Source organism: Aspergillus nomiae, assembly GCF_001204775.2.
Source record: "Aspergillus nomiae NRRL 13137 chromosome Unknown contig00272, whole genome shotgun sequence".
NCBI classification, from domain to species: Eukaryota; Fungi; Ascomycota; class Eurotiomycetes; order Eurotiales; family Aspergillaceae; genus Aspergillus; species Aspergillus nomiae.
The window spans coordinates 24,026-43,514 of NW_015378327.1; the positions used below are offsets into that span (position 1 = coordinate 24,026).

The following is a 19,489-nucleotide window of genomic DNA, read 5'->3' on the forward strand; positions in this document are numbered from 1 at the left end:
CGATTCACTGAGAAATTTCAATGTTCCTTTTGAGCCAGGCGGCATGTGATTGGCCAGAGCCACTCCTGCTGGACTTTCCGCCGGAGAAACTTGCCGTTCGGAATAGCTAGCACGTGACCTATATCCCGGGCCGACGATTGTCATTCCACCACTCCTACTCTTCCCGCCAGTTACGAGAAAGAGTAGATTGCCTTGACCATCCGTGCTCTGCCGCTTTCCTCAAGGTAGGTAAACTGCTGGCTGAGATATACATCTTCCCAATTGCATCTGACACAGCCAAAGATGAACGCCGCTACCGCTCTCCGGGCCAGAATGGCCACCTCTTTCGTCGCCCGTCGTGGCTTTTCCACCACCCGCGCCCAGCTCGGCAGCCCGTTCCACTACGCTGAGGGTCCTCGCTCCAACATCCCCTTCAACCCTCTTACCAAGTTCTTCTTCGTCAGGTACTGGGCCTTCATGAGTGAGTGATTCTCAATTGATCGCTACGGGTTGGATCTGTTCTGCGTTGCTGACTTCTACCGTTTAGTCACCGGTTTCGGTGCTCCCTTTGCCATTGCTGGTATGTTATTCTTCAATTTGCCGACGGTTTTGGTCGAATATCTAACAAGATCTTCTCTACAGTCTGGCAAACCTACAAGACTCGCTAAGCGGGTTTTCGCAATGTATACCTTCTCCGCGCCATGGGATCGTTGGGCACTGGGAATTGGTCGAAAATGTACCCTACACTGGAAGTATTCGGAATTTGTGTATAAAGCTAAAGAATCGATTGTTAAGCTCTGATTTCTGGTGTATTCAATAAGCTGCATTCTAGTATATTTATGAGCTCGTAGTTGTGGTGGGAGTGAATTTGGGTCGAAATGGGCTGATTCCATATTAGAATATGGATGAAGTCATTGGTCGATTTTTTGTCTGCAGAGAAAATTAAAATCTTTTGGTCCGCATCCGATATGTTTGCAAAGCTCCGCAACTTGTAGGAACATAATCTATACTTCTTTGTCCAACTGCTACATGGAAGATTCATTCTTGATCTAGCTTTAATTTTTTTTCTTTTTTCTTTTTCATTCTGTTTTAAATTCTTCTACATTTCTTCTTCTTATACCCCGGAGCTTTCATTGATTCATGGCCGCGGGGTAAAAAAAAAAGATTACAATTAAACTTATCAGATATGCGCAACTTGAAAAATGTTCGCCTCGCCGAGGTGCAGCTTCAGAGTGAGCTGCCATTAACAGCCACTGCTTGGGACACTGCGTCGGATGCAGTAATTTGCACCTTCGGTCCTACAGAGGCCAATCCAGTTATTGAACTTCGGAGAAAGCGTCAAGACGCCTATTTCTCCGAGCCCGTAGGCGCAGATGTATTTGAGTGCATCGCCTCGTGGGATGCACCTTGCCCCCTGCCAGACCTTCCCTGTGACCGGGTTCTCTCGCTCCATTACTTTGCGGACAACCTTAGTGCCTGTCTAGTACTTGAAGGGGGTGATATTGTTATTGTCCGTGAAGAACCTCTCCCCGGAGAGGACAAGATTGAGATTCTGGGCTCCGTCGACGTTGGCATCACTGCTGCTACCTGGTCTCCAGACGAGGAACTGTTGGCTCTAACCACAAGAGCTAACACATTCTTGTACATGACCCGGGAGTTCGAGAATGTGGCTGAAATCACCTTCACCCCAGAGGACCTGAAGGCGTCTCAACATGTCTCCGTTGGCTGGGGAAAGAAGGAAACGCAGTTTCAAGGGAAGCGAGCTAAGGCTCTTCGTGACCCTACAGTCCCTGAAAAGGTAGACGAAGGAAAACTGAGCAACAACGATGACGGGAGGACGACCATTACCTGGCGGGGAGATGGTGCCTATGTTGCGGTAAACAGCATCGAAGAGGGCACTCGTCGCGCAATCCGTGTGTATTCCAGAGAGGGAACCTTAGACAGTGTGAGCGAGCCAGTGGATGGACTAGAAGGGGCCCTGAGTTGGAGGCCTTATGGCAATCTTATTGCTGGTATCCAACGACGTGACGATCGAGTCGATGTTGTATTCTTCGAAAGAAACGGCTTGCGTCATGGAGAGTTTACACTTCGCCTCACTGAGGAAGAAAAGTCCTCATGGGCGTCAGATATCCACTTAACCTGGAATATCGATTCGACGGTACTCGCTGTTCAATTCAAAGACAGGATCCAGTTCTGGACAATGGGTAACTATCACTACTACTTAAAGCAGGAGGTTCCTGTGGTCGTGAACCCCAGTTTCCCAAACTCTTTCTCCTTCAAGTGGCACCAAGAGAAGACACTGCGCTTTGTTGCAGGCGCCTCGGGTACTTTCTCTGCATCGGATATTGATTAAGGAATATGTACTGACTGCATTGCAGAGTCGATATTGGACGCGGAGTTTGTGTTTGACGTCGATCATGGTTCGACTCTTGTGCCAAATGATGTTGGAGCTGTTGCCGTGATTGATGGAAGTAAGTTTCAATTGCGTCCAAAGCAGATGTAAAGCGCCTCTAACCAAGCAAAGAAACCCTCAAGTTGACTCCGCTGAGGCTTGCGGGTGTCCCGCCACCTATGGCCCATAATGAATTGTTATTGGACTCGAACATCATTGACGTCGCATTCAGCAAGTCGGGTACTCGTATTGCTGTCCTGACGAAGGATTGTTTCTCTATTTTCATGTGGTCCCTCAAGACTCGCCCAGTGGCTGCGCCTATTCTTGAGTCGAGCTATCCATTATCTGATGCTTCTGACAGCAGACCTCGGCAAATCGCTTTTATCAATGAGAATGAGGTTTATATTCTCAAGAGCAGTGGGCCAAATAATGCCAACATCGAGCGAACGGCTTTGGAAACTAGAACAACGAAGATCGCGTACCAGGCGGCCGAATCCGAACAACTGGTTTCGGTGTTTCCATCTCTCAATCACGAAGCACTTTGGATATCTCATATCAGCCAATATGGGCAACCAATTACCTACTCCACAATTTCTATGCCGCCTACAGATGAATTTTTAGCAGTCCCGTACACGCAGAGTCCTTCTGTCGACACCTATTGGGCCAAGGCTGCTCAGTTGTCAGAAGACGAGGTAATACCATTTGGACCCTAGCTCACCACTTATTTCTCGCGCATGCTAATTTTCGAAGCTTCTTTTGATCTCCATGACAAAGACCGGCGCACTGTATGCGAATAAGACTCTGCTTGCGAAGAACTGCACCTCGTTCCTTGTGACTCCATCCCATGTCTTGTTCACTACTTCTCAGCATCTCCTGAAATTCGTTCATTTGACCAGGGCAGAAGGTGAGTGCTTCCAAGACTACTTCCTGCCGCAGCATGACTAAACTTTCGGCAGATATGGAGGTCCCTCCTGATACGCCAGAGACCGATGAGCGTTGCAGAAGCATCGAGCGTAGTTCGCGCTTGGTGTCGGTAATACCTAGTGTGTTTGCCGTTGTGTTGCAGGCGCCGCGTGGAAATATTGAGACCACGTACCCCCGTGCTCTGGTCCTAGCAGGCATCAGGTCATTTATTGATCGCAAGAACTACCGCTCGGCTTTCCTTACCTGTCGCAGCCAAATGGTAGATATGAATATCATTCATGACTACGCGCCAGAACAGTTCATGGAAAGTGTCCCGTTATTCATTGACCAAGTGAAAAGGGTTGACTTCATCGACGAGTTCTTGTCCCGTCTAAGGTATGTCCGATATGTGGGTTCTCTCGTAGAGGGTTTCCTTGTTAACCATATGCAGTGGGGAGGATGTCTCAGAGACCCTGTACAAGGATACACTGAAGACACTTAAGACGGATGACAATATCGTCCCTGCCACTAAGGCCCCAGCCAAGGATGGTAAGGTTAATCGGATTTGCGATGCCTTCTTGGCTGCTTTGGAAAAGAAGATTGATACCAATCTGCACAATCTCGTCACGGCACACGTTGTCAAATCGCCACCAGACCTTGAGGCTGGTCTTCAACTGGTTGCACGCCTGAGAGGTGAGTCTAAATCCTGCCATCATACTTGATCAGCCACTCACCTTACAATAGATCAAAGCTCCGAACAAGCAGAAGACGCAGTCGAACATATGTGCTTCTTGTCCGATGCCCACCGTTTATACGATACCGCGTTGGGCCTTTACGACCTCGAGCTCACGTTGCTTGTTGCCCAGCAAGCCCAGCGTGTAAGTAACGCTAGCAAACCCGCTAAAGTATCATTCTAAAGCCATTCAGGATCCTCGAGAATACCTCCCATTCTTGCGCAAGCTACAGCAGCTGCCCGAGCTTCGACGACAGTTCGAAATTGATAATTATCTTGGACGATGGGCCAAGGCTCTGCGACATCTTCATGCGCTTAACGCTCATGACGAGCTAAGGGCGTATGCTATCAAACATGTTCTCTATAAGGATGCCATCGATCTCTACAAATACCAGCAAGAGCAACTACGCGACATGACCAATCTCCACGCCGACTACCTCTACGATCAGTCAAAATACAAAGAAGCAGCCATCGGTACGTATTTCCACACATATCTCCTTATCCCACAATACAATGTATCAGCTGCTAACCAATCCCAGCTTATGAATCCCTTTCCCTTTATTCCGACGCCTATCAATGCTACCAGCGGGCTCATCTCTGGCGTGAATCCCTGTACTGCGCAATGATGGTCCCATTATCAGAGGAAAAGCTCCAAGCGCACGCACTCGAATTAGCCACGACCCTGACAGACGAGAACAAAGACTACGTCTCCGCAGCACACGTCCATGCAGAACACCTCCACGACATCCCGCTGGCCGCCCGTCTCCTGTGCCGCGGCTCTCGCTTCGCCGACGCAACGCGCCTCCTCGCATTGCACGGCAAGCAAAGCCTCGTCCCGGAAATCGTGGACACAGGCCTGGCAGACGCCATGGGCTCCATGACCGACCTTCTTGCCGACTTCCGGTCTCAGCTGAACGCCCAAGTACCGCGTATCGGGGAGCTGCGCGTTCGCCGTGCTACTGACCCGCTGGCCTATTTCGGAGGTGACCCCACGATGGGAGGAGAGATGGGTGTCGATATCCCAGATAACGTCTCTCTTGCACCTACGGATGCTTCTACTCTTGCTGGTCGCAGCATGTTCACGAGATACACCGGAAAGACTGGGAAGACTGGCAAGACGAATATGTCGAGACAGACTTCCAAGACCCGTCGGAAGGAAGAGCGTAAGCGTGCTAGTGGTAAGAAGGGAACCGTGTACGAGGAAGAGTACCTGGTGAACAGTGTACGGCGGCTTATCGAAAGAGTCAACTCCACGGTGTCTGAGGTCGAGACTCTTGTTAATGCACTGCTCCGACGGGGCATGCGGGAGCGTGCCGTTGCTATTGAAAAGGCTATGCAGGAGGTGCTCAAGTTGTGTACTGACTCTCGAGTGGAAGTATTCGGTGCCGTCGCTCCTCCAGCAGGTGAACAGACCGACGGCCCTGAGGCCGAGACTAATGCGAATCCCGCTGAAGAGGTTTCACTCAAGGGTGGCCAGCGTGCTTTCGCGGACAGCATTACCGCTACCCTAGCTGTTCGAGAAGCACCGGCGGTCAAGGAGCTGAAGCAGTCGGCGTTGCTGAACTGAAGCCTTGACGTCGAAGGAAATGTCCGAGTACAGTCCACGAGTTTTCTTATAAAACAGGGTCTCGAAAAAGTTGGAATATTAGAATTGTTGATTAATAAAATATATATCAAGGAAAGCTATGACGATTATTATTTGTAGACCTGTGATATGTACTCTGCTTCCGACATAATTCGCGAATAGTTTAACATAGGGCATCTTCTGTGAAGCAGATTCCGCTAAGTTTATGTTTAAATTAGATATGTTTCATAACTCTGCCCGAAAACGCTAGAGTAACTGGGTTTTATATCTTCTTTCTAGTTGGAGAGAATGTCACCCGTCTCACTGACAAGGTGGTCGTTGACACTGACGGGACCCTCACCGACGCCGGTCAAGATCACACGGCTGACACCATCCCTGATCACATCGACAGCCCTTGAGTCCACTTTATCCAATGCCACACCCGGAGCGGTGAGGTTCTTGAGGGGCTCGTAGAAGGGACCCTCCCAGCCCTCGCTGCTGGCGCCCAGGATAGCCTTGACGGTACCGGCGACGAGTTCAGAATCTTTCTCAAGGTAGTAGATGACGGCGTTCGGACCAGCATCAAAAGTGTAAGCACAAACAGTACGACCGACGGCACGGTTGATATCGTGGACGAGCCTAACGGCGGCGCGGGAGACATCGTTCATGTAGAAGATTGGAGGCCAGGAGTCGAGACAGGTGGCGTGGAAGCCATTGGAGTCCCGCATAGTGATCTCTGCGAAGGCAGGGAAATCCCGGTTCTGAATGGCGGTCTCAATAGCCGCCATCCGCTCAGGTACAACAGATTCTGCGCGAGTCGCGAAGAGATTGGACGTAGCGACGGTGGTTTGCATACCCTCCGTGCTGGGGACATCCTTCTTCTCAGCGCTGACGACCAGGATCAGAGCCCGCATCTCAGGCCAGTGTGATTCAGGAGCGACCTCCTCAGCCAAGCTGTCGCTACCATCGACAAGAGTTCCGGCGCGCCAGGCCACATATCCACCCATCAGAGATCGACAGGCGGAACCAGATCCCTGGCGAGCGATGCGGCTGAGGTCACGAGGAGACTGAGGAAGCTGGTAAAGGTCCGCGACGGCACGGACGAGCGCTGCGAAACCGGCAGCGGAACTGGCGAGACCAGCAGCGGTGGGGAAGTTATTCTCGGAGACGATCCTCAGGGGGAGGGTAGACAGTTTCGGCAGAGAAGAGTCAGCAGCTTCAAGTTCCTGGCGGAGAGAACGCAGATTCGAAAGGCAAGCAAGGGTGCGCTTAGAGGACTGGATGTCCTGAGGTTTGCCGTTGAGGGTGAGCTCGTCAGCAGTTGGATACTTGGCAGAGCATGAGGCCGTGGTGAGGGTGCGCAGAGAACGCTGCGAGAGTGTTACGGAGAGGGAGGAGTTCGTAGGCAGGTTAAGAGTGGCATCTCTTTTACCCCAGTATCTTCAAAGTCATGGTAAGTATCAATGTAGCCTAGTGACAATCGTGATCCTCAGGGGTATGGACGACAAACTTGATAACAGCAATGTTGACTGGGGCTGTGGTAGTGGCCCGAAAGACCGTACTGTCAGGTGAAGCAGCCATACTTTTAGAATAGGAGGTATTAATTATCGGATAATACAGGAAGGAGAGGCACGTCGGGAGAAGAAGAGGTTGCTAAAGACGAGGGAGAGCGCTGGAGAATTGAGGGGCAACGGATTTCCCTGTTGGGAAATATCATTTATCTCAGCTCTCCACGGACACGCTATTCCCGTTCTGGTAAGGCGGGACCTGGTACACGATCTAAGTATACAGTAGTCTATATCTTAGGCGCAAGCAGTCCTACGACTGGTTCAGCTGTGTCTCTTGTGTAGCAAGAATATGTTTGACCCTGTCGCTGATTAATTGATATCTCTGACAGTTCTTCCCGTAATGAATATGAGAAGTCCTAATGGATCACTGAGTCTCAGATGTTGTGCCATGTTCTATTTGCTATGGTCGATATGACGGATGGAAAGACCGCCTTCCCGACAAAGAAGAAATGTGGAGCAAATTCAATTCCACTGTAAGGCGGTGACTATGCCAGAATTTCTCTCTCCGCCTTCCGCAAGTAAATCTTCTTCCATAGTAATCAACAACCCCGATTTGTCATCGGCATTTCTCGTCCACCCTGTCAATCAATTCCAGAAAATTAGAAAACATCCGATAATGGGATCTGGCACGAGTACTCAGGCAGCACCTGCCGCCGAGTCAGCACCAGCTGCAACATGTCCAGTGGATCACAAGACCCGTGAGATTTGGCTACAGCAACACAAGGCCTCAGGCGGTCCTCCTCATCCTTTACCTACAGAAGACGGAGAGCCAAAAGCAAAATTACAACGACCACTGTCGAGCGACCGCGAAGTGAGCAGTATCCCCAGAGCTTTCGACCAAGACTCGAAACAACCGTCTCCCCAGGCTGCCGCGGAAGCTCCATCCCCATATGCTACACCTGTATCGCACGGCACGCCCTCAAATGCGGAATCTGAAACAGGCCATGATGAGACGAGCGGGAATTGGATTTACCCTTCTGAGCGCCAATCTTCGAAGCATTGATGCGTAAAGGCAACACACCGACTTCTAGCACTTCGCCCACTGAACTAGCAACTTCCGTGGCATCCATTATCCCAATTCATAATGCCGTCAACGAGCGTGCCTGGCAACAGATCCTAGAATGGGAGAAGCAAGCACCTCGCTCTGATCCTGGCAGCAAGAAATGTGGAGGCCCGAAGCTATATTCATTCCGCGGACTGGGCGTTGACCCCCAGTTCCTCAGTCCTCGTGCTCGTATCAACAACCTAATGGGCTACCAACTACCGTTCGATCGCCATGACTGGGTTGTAGAGAGATGCGGTGGTGAGAGGGTCGAGTACGTCATTGATTTCTATCAAGGAAAGACGGCTGGAGCCAACGGTGGACCGGCCGGCTTGGCTGCTAATGCCGGACCCGGCAAATTGAGCTTCTACTTGGACGTACGGCCGAAGTTGAACACTTTTGAAGGCTGCAGGATGAGATTCAGCCGCTTCACAGGCTTGTAAAGCGACCCACCATTTACGTTCGCGATGCACATAAGGGCGATTTGGAGTTTGGTTGCATATTGGGCGATGGTCTTTGATGTATAATCTTTGTATAACACACAAGCTATGTATGATACTCTAGAAGGAATAAATCAGGATAGAAGGACGAAATGAGATACACTTCCCTCACTCTGCATGCGCCTGCTGGTCATAAGTCGAGTCACGAGAGAAAAAAAAAAAAAAAAAAAGATAGGTCGTAACAATACATAGAACTGTGTATAAGAGGATATCATGAACAAAAGTCGCCATAATGAACAGTACAAGCAAACTAGGAATGATAGGTGGAAACATTAGAGCGTAACTGAAACAATTCATCCAATAACAGCCGCCAGCACAATGATAGTTAGGATCACGGCAAGGATGACAAGCAGACAGCAAGCCTTGTTGCGGGCATTCTTTTGATGTCTGCTGGCACTGCGGAGCTCAACATTAGCTCCCCGGGTGTCGTGTGTAACATTCTCAACATTCTCGCTAATTATATCGAGCTGGCCTCCTTGCTCGTGCACGATGTGGGCGACATCGCGGAACAACTCATTGAGTTCGCCAACACTTTGCTCGATATTGCGAATCTCTGCTTCGCGCTCAATGATTAGAGATTCCTGGAAATCCACCTCATCTTGGTTCGCAAGTCGAGGGTGTTCCTGAAGTAGCTGTTGCTGTTCTTGCGTAGCTCCTTCAACCGCTGGTTGTTCACCTTCTTCCACGGCCGTGCGGGCAGCGACGGCGGATGCGCGCTGCTTCTCCAAAGCCCGGCGTTGGACAGTTTGGAACTCCTCCAGAGTAGCCTTAAACTCTGAAGATAGCTTTTGCTGTGTCCATTTTTGAGAAGGCTATCGAATGATTGTCAGTAGCGCATCACATAGAGCCTGAGCTGTATTCGCATACATTAACATCCTCCCATGCTTGCACCTTCTTGATACCTTCTCCTACTCCCTTGAACCCTGTGCGAGTCTGCTCCAGAAGATTGTGAACTCTTTCGCGGACTCGTTCCGTGTCTCGCCTTGTCCCTAGAAGTGCGATCTGGTCCGATAGCCGGGTGATGTTGGAGGTTAGGTTGAATAGCTGATTTGAAAGACTCTCGGTGAGTTGGTAGAACTCGGGGTCATCTCGATATTGTGGATCGTCGGAGCGACGTAAAGTAGTAGGCTGTGATTCTAGAGAGCTAAGACGGTCGAAAGACATGGTGGGCGATGCGATGTAGATGATGATGAATGGAATAGTGTTGGAGGATGGCCGCCGGATGGAACGTCAACATGCGGATCGCCGGGCGGTCACCTGCGTTTCTGCCGGGATTTCCAGGCTGCAACCACATGATGCGTGGCTGGTGGGTCCATCACCTGACCGACGGGTTGTGGCTAGTGTGTGTTTTGATGCTTTTCTCAAAAAGCTTCAATTTATCGTCGCATGCTGCCGTCACTGTTCGGAATTTCGGTTGCCCGTTCAGCTCATACGTCGAATTGCCGCCTGGTCTCCTAGCCCGGGCAGATAGGAATAATACTGCGCAGCAGTTCTGATCATGCTGTGAAATTCCATTCCTTCTCTACCTCAGAGATCTTGGAGCCCCCCCCAATTGAACTAGCATCATGGCTGCTATCCGGCCGCGCCCATATCGGCGCATCTTGACCTCAGCGCTGCACCGACGCTTCGTTCATGCTTCTGCTTTAGCGCTACTCGTCTGCTACTTAATCGCGTTCTTGATTGGAGATAAATCCTCCTGTAAGTAGCAGGACCCTTTTCTTACTACAAGTGGCCGATTCTTGGAAATGCTGCATTTGAACGAATTGGTAATTAACAACGTTACTTTCCACCAGTTTTATGGGCTTGGTTCCCAATTGGAGCGTGTGGAATTCGTACTGTCTTGCTCTTTATCTGCAGTCTCGTCGTTTTCGTATTGCGCGTTGGACAGATACACATTGGCTCGCGAACGACAGCCTCTCCCCTGGGCACTCTTAAGTACATTTTCCCACTCGATGTCGTCCAAACTTTTGGATGGTATATCTTCTCGGCATGGTGGTTTAGCGAGATCTATAAATGGTCATCTCCTAGTGGAGCACACTTGGAGTGGGTTAATAGAGGCCGGTATGTGCCCCCCACAGTATTCAAACTAAGGCGCCTCGTGAGCTAAAAGAAAAATAGACCCCACGAGCGCGCAAGCTTAAACGAAAGGCCGATCTACCTCTACACTTACCATCTATTACTCGCAATTGTGCAATCTGTTGTCCACCTGTATTACGATTTCGACCGTGTACCTATTCCCGTTGCTAAACGGGCTGCCGGGAATGCTGATCAGAGAACCCATCCAGTGGAGCCGGTGTCTAAGCGCATACAAATTGCATTGCCTGGGCTTATAAAAGACGGCTTCACAAGAAGTGCTGTGGTCGCCGCAGTCTGTCCTGTGGTGTATACCTTAGTCCTAAGAAGCCCGGCCTGGAGCTTCACCATGTACTGGGCGAAATTGTTCTGGGACTTCCCTCGGTCTGCTGCGGCTCCTCCAGGCCTTATTGGCCCAATTGGCCCAGGCTTGCTGCTACGCACGGTGTTCTCCGGAAGCCTCCTGGTTCTTTGCTGGCAAACCGCCAATCTTTTCTTCTCCGCGTTCCTTAGCAAGGAGCCACTCAAGCGTGGTCAGCCGTTGACGGCTGAGGCGAAAGACCCTAATGGCAGTTTATTGACGGGGCTGACCGCAAAGAAGGAGACCGTTCAATCTTTCGCATTCTGGGAGCTATGCTTCATCAGTCAAAGATTTCCTGACCGACGAAAGGCGATCTTCAATGATATTGATCGTGACGGTGGTCCAGCGTGGTCGCAGATCCTGAAATCTGCCACCGAGGTTATCAAGGGCATTTCTACTCGCATCGATGAACAGAAGAACCCGCCATCGGGTCCCAAGCCCGCACAAGCTGAACCGACCGAACCGGTTCTCCGCACTCTACCACGGTTAACAGACCCTCTCAAAGCGGACAACGTATTCGCTCCCTCCCCCAAAGCAAGCTCGCGGCAGGAAAAGATCGGGGAAGCCTTCAGCGCAACAGCCAAGTCTTATGGACAATCGGCAGATTGGACCCCTACTGCCCGAGCCAAAGCCCGCGATGTTTTCGACCGTGCATCCACTGCCATATTGAGCCCGGAGCGCAAGCAGAAACTTCTGGCTTCATCCCAAGAACTCAAAATGCTCACAGGTCCTTCAACCTGCAAGCCAGAAAACCTTAACCCATTCATCGCACAACTCCTCCGCTCTCCAGTAGGCCTCCTCTTCCGACAAACGTACGACCGCCGCCTGTCAGGTATTGTCCTGGGCGCGCCACACGCAAACTTATGTCCCATCGTCGACGCCATCGAGTCGCTCACCCGCCTCCTCATTGCAAGTCTGCAGGAGGACCAATACGGCAAAGTCCAAACCGATGTGCCCGACGTCGTACGCCTCTTCACGAACACCATCATGACCCTGGAGCCCTTTATCCACGGCGGTCTCGACGCCCACTGGACAGACGTCAACTTCCCACCATCAAGTAAACCCGAAGCACAAGCAGAGGCCCGTCGAGTCCCAGATGTGGATCTCGTACTCGACACCCTCAAGAGCTCCCTCAAGGACCTTCTATCTGCATTCAACCTCTACCTCAAAGACATCGGACTCGTAGGCAAGGACCTACGACTGGCAAAGGAAGCAGCCGGGTTAATCGAGGAAGGACTCTAAACTTTGAAACAGGCGTCATGAGAGTCTACCGGGGATGGATTCTGGTTTGCTTTATGAAATTACCCGGTGTAGACGGTCGGTGTATTTATACTTCGCCCATTGTCTTAATGAACATTGGCTTTTGGTCGTTGTATGTTCTGGTTCTACTTTGTGCGGTGGAAAAAAGTTACGACTTAGATTAGTTCCCATGCATTGTTCTGGCGTTGCGATGCATTGAATTCAATGGGTTTGACTTTTTTTTTCTTTTTGTTTATTATTGGCTATTCATTGCCTGCTCAGACCGTCGCTCTATTTTAGTATGTCGAGTTTTTGTATATCCTTTTTCTTTTAGCCATATACAGAATTCTATTTACAGAGGTACCAAGCACCCGGTACAAAGTCCACAAGTGCCACATCATAACGACCATAAACAGGTGAGAAGAGGAGGCAAAAAAGGGATGAAGAGAAGCAGAGATGAAGAAAGAAAACAACCCATGTGCAATAAAAGACCCAGACACAACCTCCCAAGTCAATTTCTCCAAGACTCCATGTCCCGCCATCGCCAAAAGTTGGCTGAATGAAAACGATAGTATGAAGGAAAAGCAAGTATATCATGCCACATCATGATGACAGTTCTCCCTTTCCATGCTAGATTGCCCTCCGATGCTTTATAAATCAACCATAATCCCGCTCTGTACCATGACCTATTTGTCCCAGATGAAAAGTTTTTGTTGAATGCAGAAGCTGAGTGCATATGATGCATGAAAAAAGATGCACTAGAAAAAATTGCACCCCGCCTACTCTGAGTAGCAGTAAACGGGCAGGATTCGGTAAAATGTGATCCTGACGACGAAAAGTGGGTATTTTAACCTTAGAAAAGGAAGATAAAGGCAAAGAAGAATGCATCGACGTGCCCTGGAAACACAAATTCGCAGTCGTCTACAGCGCGTCAGAGCATTGTAACTCCACAGAAATCCTGGTCCAGTTGTAAGCAGCGGCGCAATGGTTGTCAGCAGCCACTGAGGACCTCGTTTATCTTATTTGACGTAAGTGTCGCAGTTGTTCCTATCGCAGGGCCTGGTCCGCCGTTGCTAGTGGCGTTTCTGGGTTCAGGAGGCGCTTCCTCTTTCATACAGGCATTCTCCAGAATGTTAGTCCACTTTCCACTGGTTCCAGCATGACTGTGCTTCAAGTGTTGTCTAAAGTGGTCCGCGCGATAGAATTTCTTTGCGTTATTGCACTCCCCAAATTTATGCACTGTCGTCAAATGCTCGACCTGCGGTCCCAGTCAGGTTGAGGAAAATTAGGGAATTCTTCACCACAATAACCACATGTGTCGTGTGAGGGGCCTGTATTCGTTTGGCTTGAAGGAGAAGACGAAGGATGGAACGCAGCCTGGTATCCTGGTAGGGCAGCGCATGACCAAGAATGGCGCCGCAAGTGGAGCGAGTTTTGGTGGCGCTCAGCTTCATTTTTGTTTTTGAACCGATTGTTACAAAATAAGCAAGAATACTGTTTCTCCATCTCGTGTGCGCTATTGACGGGCTATAGGTTAGAAAATGTCCAGTCACCGTTGAAATTAATTGACTCGATTGAGACTTACCGAAGTTCCTCGGGACTGTCAAACTTCTTGGGTTTCTTGGGACAGCAGTCGCAAATGAACAAACCACCCATCTTGGGACCTGCTTGTTTTGGTACGTTCAAACTCGTCTGCAAAGACATCTTCCTTGCGACATTTGAGTTGGGTGGTTCTAGCGTAGTAGGCCCCGGAACACCTCTCATTGCCGATTGGTTTGAAACTCCGCCAGGAGAGGTAGGATTGAGATGAAACTTGTCGTGGAATGATTCGAGGTCGGAATTTGGAGAGAGCCCCCCGGGCGACCGCTCATACACTGACGCGCTTGTAACGCTGCTTGAAAGAGCTGCTGACGAGTAGGACCCAGAGGTTCGAAGGCTCAAAGATGACGCAGCTGAGATACTCCCATGGCTCTGGGCATAAGCGCTATTGACAGATAACGTATTCGTGAACGGATGGCCAGATGTCCTTCGCTGCGAAAGATCACCATTACTTGTCGTTACATGTATCGTGTGCCTATCATCGCTAATTGGTTCTCTAGGGGGAGAAGATGCTCGTCTTTTCATGCCGGACTTGGATGTGTCCAGGTATGGCGGTGTTGCTTCACGAACATTAAATAAACGGGGTGGTAATGATTCATCCGTCGAGAAATCCCCTTCGATGTCTGAGAATATACCTTGATCATAGCTTCCCCGGTTCGATCGACTCGGGAGACTGAGCGAGTCTTCGTTTTGCGGCGTGGCTCCACCTCCCCGACGGCGGATATAGTTGGGATTATCGTAGTCTACCGCAGAAGAAGGCGCACTGCTCTCAACACTTGGGCTCCGGCAACCAATATAGTCTCTCCAGCCCACTTTAGTCCCAGGTGATATCCCACCTGACTGAGAACCAATGGACCACCTCACGTCGAGCGTAGAGCCATCAGAGCCACCAGGTGAGGGCAAGCTTCCATAATTTCTCGAAGGTAAGGGAAGTGTTGATAGAGGGCCTCTATTCTCAGAACCCATACTCAGAGACTGTCGGGGAGAGAGCGGCTTCCCTATTTTAGACAGAAGATGCTGGTCATATGCATCAGACGAGTCCTTCACGCTCCGTCGAGAGAAGTCCTGCTCGCCTTTCAAACTATCCTTTGACGTTAGTGATGCCAGCCCAGGTGAAGGAGTTATAGTGAAACACTCAATGAAAGAATGGCGGTTTAAGAAAGCGCAAAATCAGGAAGCGTACTTACATAGGGCTGGTGTTTATAGGAATTGAATTTCGAAACCCGTCATCCGCTGGAGGTGGAGGCTCAATCCGTATGTGAGCCTCCGGACTTCTTGATAGAGGCAAGCCGCTGTGTCTGCCATCCAAATCGTCTAGCGCCATCGATCGGATTGAGGCCCGGGTTCTAAACGGCGGTGCCCCCCAAATAGACTCGAATTCGGATTGATGGGGGCGAGCTTTGCACTGGGACCCTTAGAATTCGCATGCACCCAGCCAGCATCGTAACCGTCTTCTAGGTCTCTGATGCGCGGCGGCGGTGGAAGTGGCGGCGGAGCAAATGTGTTCATTGAGCTGGCGGGAATTGGCATAGGCCCTGGCAAAGAGTATGATTGTCCAGGCATAGCATATGAGGATCGTTCAGTAGCGCTGTGATAAGAACCACTAGTGAAATCATGTACATTTATCGAGGGTGGCGAGATTCGCGGCAAGTCCATCGTACGGCCCAATTGCTCATCAATTCAAGATTGAAAGGAGAGACGAGTTAGACAACAAAACGCAAACCCTCACCCAAATCGTGGGTGATATATAAGGGGCACGACGTTCACTGCCAACTGAATGCGATTTGCGGAAGATCAATAACTAAATAGATGATACACAGCCCCGCTCAAGGCCTCAAGAAGATCCTGCTTCTAGAGCTGGCGCAAAAGCTGCAGAAGTGCTAACAAAATTGGAGAAGGCAAAAGAAGTGCAAGAGTCACTCTGCAGTAGGAAGACTGCGGACTTGGTGGCAATAGTCGTTAGGGTCTGCTAAGCGGTAGCTGGTAAGTGGTCGGGGAACTTTTGACGAGAGCAAGGATAGGGCTGAGTAGGTAGTAACCCACCTCCTTGGAGTCCGTCGAGTTGCGTTTGACAGGATTTAATTTAATTTCCAGGTGGCCAAATCAGTCGTTCACTGTTCCAGCGGCTTTCCGCAACAGTCGCGCACCAGTTTGCGAAACCAGTCGTGTGCCATCAATTCGCCGGAGAGCGGCAATTTAGTGAGGGAGGACGGCGCAAGGACCACAAGACATAGTGAAGACTTGTTCGGAGGGGGTTTAGGGTGTTTTTAAGTAGCCGCTGATATATTCGGGAGAAAGTTGCAGCGGAGGACAAGCGGTTATGCAATGTATGCCCTCGAGAAAAGGGAAAAGGGAGGGTAAATGTTAGACAAGATGCAGGGAATCGGTTGTTTCCCCACGATCAACCCTCTTCTAGAATCCGGGTCACGGAACGGTAAGTTTGGAGGGGATGGAGAATCTCAGACGAGAACAAAAACGGTCGCAGAGCACGTGTTGGTTTTTGTACAATCCAACAAGGAAGGGAAGGAAGGGAAAGTGAAGGTAAAGTCAAGCGACAGAAGGACCAGTCAAGGCGACGGCGGGCCTGAGGCAGACAAGGAAGTGCCTCAGGTTAAGTCAAGTTGTATAAGGTGAGGCAGAAGGCCTGGTCTGGGTGGACAGGTAAGAAAGTTGGAACAGGATGGTGGTGCTAACCACCGTCTTATTGGTCCCTACAAGGCTTTTTGGGCGGGAAAAAAACGTCTGTAATTTGAAGATGAATTTTGCCTCTTGAACTTCCGGACCGTCTCACTAGGACGGTTTCTCTTTTTTTATTTTATTTTTTTTTCCTCTTTTTCTCTTTTGTCTTTTTAGATTTCTTTGTCAGCTATGTGAGCATCGACGAATTTCAAAATCTCGCGCCAATGAATAGAAGAAATACGGGGTAGTCGTCGTAATAAAACTTTTTAAGGGAAAAAGAAAAAGATCGTATGTATGGAAGGCAGAGATTAGAAGGACAAGACCTAGAAACCTAGATAATAATACCCAAACTTCCATTATTCACAATGATACAAAACGTTGGTATTTGTGTCTCCGCTTTTACTGCAGTTTGGTCATAGTGGACCCCGAAGAAGTTAGACTGACCAACTAGATGGCGTCCTTTTTCTTCGATATGACTGCGGTAATAAACCAGGGGGGGAATATTGTAAAAGAAAATATACTTACACAGTTGGAAAGGAAAAGACCCGAGGCGTAAGAATGGTCTTAAGGCTAGCCAGGGGACCCGTGAGTATAATTCTCTTGAATTCTGAATTCTTTTTTCTTTGAGGGGGGAAAGAGAAACCAGAAAACCACGAAATTCGTTCCTCCCCCCTTAGGGAACACCTTGCATTTGCTTTGCTGGTTAAACTTTTGGGTCGCTTGTCAGACTGTTGCAGTACCACAAATTGTAAAAAATACTCCAAAAATACCACGTATGAGCACCGAGGCAGTACTCAGCAAGGTAAAACCGTACGAAATGTAAGGAAGGTATGAATACTTCCATAGAGAATCCGGGTTTCATGGCAAGGTTACTTCGTATGGTACTTGTCCTCGGCCCTGGGAACAAAAAGATTAACCTCATGGCTGGACTCAAGAACCACATCGTTTCAAAATACGCGCGGGATGGCAGGGCTGGTGGATGGCCACGTTTAATGGGATCGACCAAGAACTACTAAATCATATTTAATATCACTCAATATGTCACTGGGACTGTAGTTACTTTCCCCTTTCAGTAAGGCATCTTATTGATTGTTCCTGCCATGAAAGTTTAACTGGTATTTCAGAGCCTTGAGACGAGACTACCACAAGACGATACAGCGAGGATGTCCCCTCAAGGCAAACTGTCTCATGTTTGCCTGTCTGGGAGAGAGAGAAAAAGGGGGAGAGGAGCAAGGAAGAAGGGGGTTTGTAGTTGTCTTTTTTTTTTTCAAGATAGTAAACCGTCATCAGCCATGGCCAAGAAGGAAACGCAAAGTTGATCATATGTTTACTTTTTAAGGTCTGTCTTAGCAGAACTCTAAGTCAGGCCCTTTGATATCATTCTTTGGCCCATGTTCACCCCGTCAGGAGGCATACAACAGCACCTCGTTCCAATAATAACCCCCATGGCTTTGAAGTGAGTCAGGAAATGATTTATTAATTTTGATTACTGTGGACTGGAGGAATGTTTAAAATTTTTTAATTTTTTATTTTATTTTTCAATTTCAGAGCGGTGAGCACGGACTAGCGTGGAAGGACTACTGGGGACGGATGCTTTGGAATGAGGCAGTGCTGGCAGATTCTTGCCATTATCATTCGCTATTATTTTACTTTTCATGATTTGTGGTCAATTGGAATCAACCCATACCCGCCGTTACCACTGACAATGTCGCTTCGAACGTTCTGTCCCCATTCGATTCTCACACGCCATTGGATTCTCCCGATGCCTGCCGCTGGACTAGAAACATGCTTTTGGCCTTGGGATGGGGACTCAAAAAACAAGGTTTCTACACCCGCTTACCAAAAATGTTTGATATTCAAAGGTTGCAGGGTGCCCGGTTACCCTTCCCAGGGTCAATTTTTTCGTTAAGTTCGGTGCCTGGGCAGATGGGGACTCGTTGATCTGACAAAAGAATGAACATTGCAATCGAGACTCGTAAGGCTTCACCAGAAGACAACTAGAAAGCGGGTCATCCTGAGACCTTTCCCCCTTCTGGAAGGACCAATGTATCGTCGATATTAAAATGTTTGAACATGAAAGTATAGCCCTTCAGGTTGACCTACCGACACGGGGATTTCCCCCGTGCAACTTGAATTCTTCTACCGGTATACAGTGTACTACGTATTCCCTTGCTATTCTTTCCTCCCTTCAAAATGATTTTTACTTGTCATCTATATATATAAAGGAAAGAGAAATGGAAGAACAGACAAACTATGTCTTGATTCTCAACAAATCAGTTTCCAAATTTACCATGTTCCAAGGAATACAGGAATTAATTACCTGTGAAATTCCAGAAGAACCTAATAGTAAAGGCCCCGACCACAGTCATCTCTGTCCAGGGTACCGAGTGCATACATGCACCCAACTACTCCATACACTATAGACCCACTGTGAAGTGTGCCGGCGAATGTCAGCCAACAACTAGTGGCCTTGTCGAGCTTGACCCGCCGCCAATGTGGTCTAGTGGGATCCACTATGTCCTTAGATACATGCACTGCCACAGTGCTGTCATTTGGCATTTTCCGTCGCACCCCGAGGACGCCGTCCCTGGAATTGGATGGATAACACGCTTAAATTATCGTAGTATAGGGAGAAAAATGAGGGGTTGACGGTCTGAGAAATTTCCTTAAACCTAAAGAAAAAGGGGTAGTCGAACAAGAATAGCAGTACTCAAGACCTTGGCCGTGGGAAAGTAGGGATATCGGAGGTTTTCTACGGATATGATATCCCAACTCTATAACGCACTGGGGTCCTGCGGTGAAGAACTGGAATAAATAGCCGGTATCACATAGGAATTATTAGAAAGGTATTATTAAA

At 49.2% G+C, this 19,489-nt stretch overlaps 6 protein-coding genes across 6 annotated transcripts; 3 read left to right on the forward strand and 3 right to left on the reverse strand.

Annotated features, from left to right (window-relative positions):
- Nucleotides 1–189: 189 nt before the first annotated feature.
- Nucleotides 190–5,574, forward strand: ANOM_007738 (putative killer toxin sensitivity protein (IKI3); the record flags this gene model as incomplete). The annotated part of the gene is made up of 12 exons (XM_015552994.1): nt 190–224; nt 283–460; nt 527–746; nt 1,144–2,303; nt 2,358–2,450; nt 2,504–3,063; nt 3,122–3,275; nt 3,328–3,670; nt 3,726–3,967; nt 4,019–4,152; nt 4,202–4,481; nt 4,547–5,574. The coding sequence occupies exons 2-12, from the start codon at nt 283–285 to the stop codon at nt 5,572–5,574; spliced, it is 4,392 nt and encodes a 1,463-aa protein (XP_015404314.1). The 5' UTR covers nt 190–224.
- Nucleotides 5,575–5,867: 293 nt separating this feature from the next.
- mvd1 (diphosphomevalonate decarboxylase MVD1) lies at nt 5,868–7,179 on the reverse strand (the record flags this gene model as incomplete). The annotated part of the gene is made up of 2 exons (XM_015552995.1): nt 7,082–7,179; nt 5,868–7,011 (listed from the first exon to the last, which is right to left on the reverse strand). Exons 1-2 carry the CDS (start codon nt 7,150–7,152, stop codon nt 5,868–5,870), a joined length of 1,215 nt encoding a protein of 404 aa, XP_015404315.1. The 5' UTR covers nt 7,153–7,179.
- Nucleotides 7,180–8,141: 962 nt separating this feature from the next.
- Nucleotides 8,142–8,624, forward strand: ANOM_007740 (cytochrome c1 heme lyase CYT2; the record flags this gene model as incomplete). Its single annotated transcript, XM_015552996.1, has 1 exon — nt 8,142–8,624. One exon carries the CDS (start codon nt 8,142–8,144, stop codon nt 8,622–8,624), a length of 483 nt encoding a protein of 160 aa, XP_015404317.1.
- Nucleotides 8,625–8,726: 102 nt separating this feature from the next.
- Nucleotides 8,727–9,845, reverse strand: ANOM_007741 (SNAP receptor PEP12; the record flags this gene model as incomplete). Its single annotated transcript, XM_015552997.1, has 2 exons — nt 8,727–9,493; nt 9,549–9,845. 2 exons carry the CDS (start codon nt 9,843–9,845, stop codon nt 8,975–8,977), a joined length of 816 nt encoding a protein of 271 aa, XP_015404316.1. The 3' UTR covers nt 8,727–8,974.
- A 401-nt stretch (nt 9,846–10,246) lies between these two features.
- Nucleotides 10,247–12,357, forward strand: ANOM_007742 (nucleoporin NDC1; the record flags this gene model as incomplete). The annotated part of the gene is made up of 3 exons (XM_015552998.1): nt 10,247–10,379; nt 10,475–10,742; nt 10,800–12,357. The coding sequence occupies 3 exons, from the start codon at nt 10,247–10,249 to the stop codon at nt 12,355–12,357; spliced, it is 1,959 nt and encodes a 652-aa protein (XP_015404319.1).
- Nucleotides 12,358–13,586: 1,229 nt separating this feature from the next.
- Nucleotides 13,587–15,277, reverse strand: znfA (putative C2H2 finger domain protein; the record flags this gene model as incomplete). Its single annotated transcript, XM_015552999.1, has 3 exons — nt 13,587–13,881; nt 13,940–15,034; nt 15,141–15,277. 3 exons carry the CDS (start codon nt 15,275–15,277, stop codon nt 13,587–13,589), a joined length of 1,527 nt encoding a protein of 508 aa, XP_015404318.1.
- Nucleotides 15,278–19,489: the final 4,212 nt, after the last annotated feature.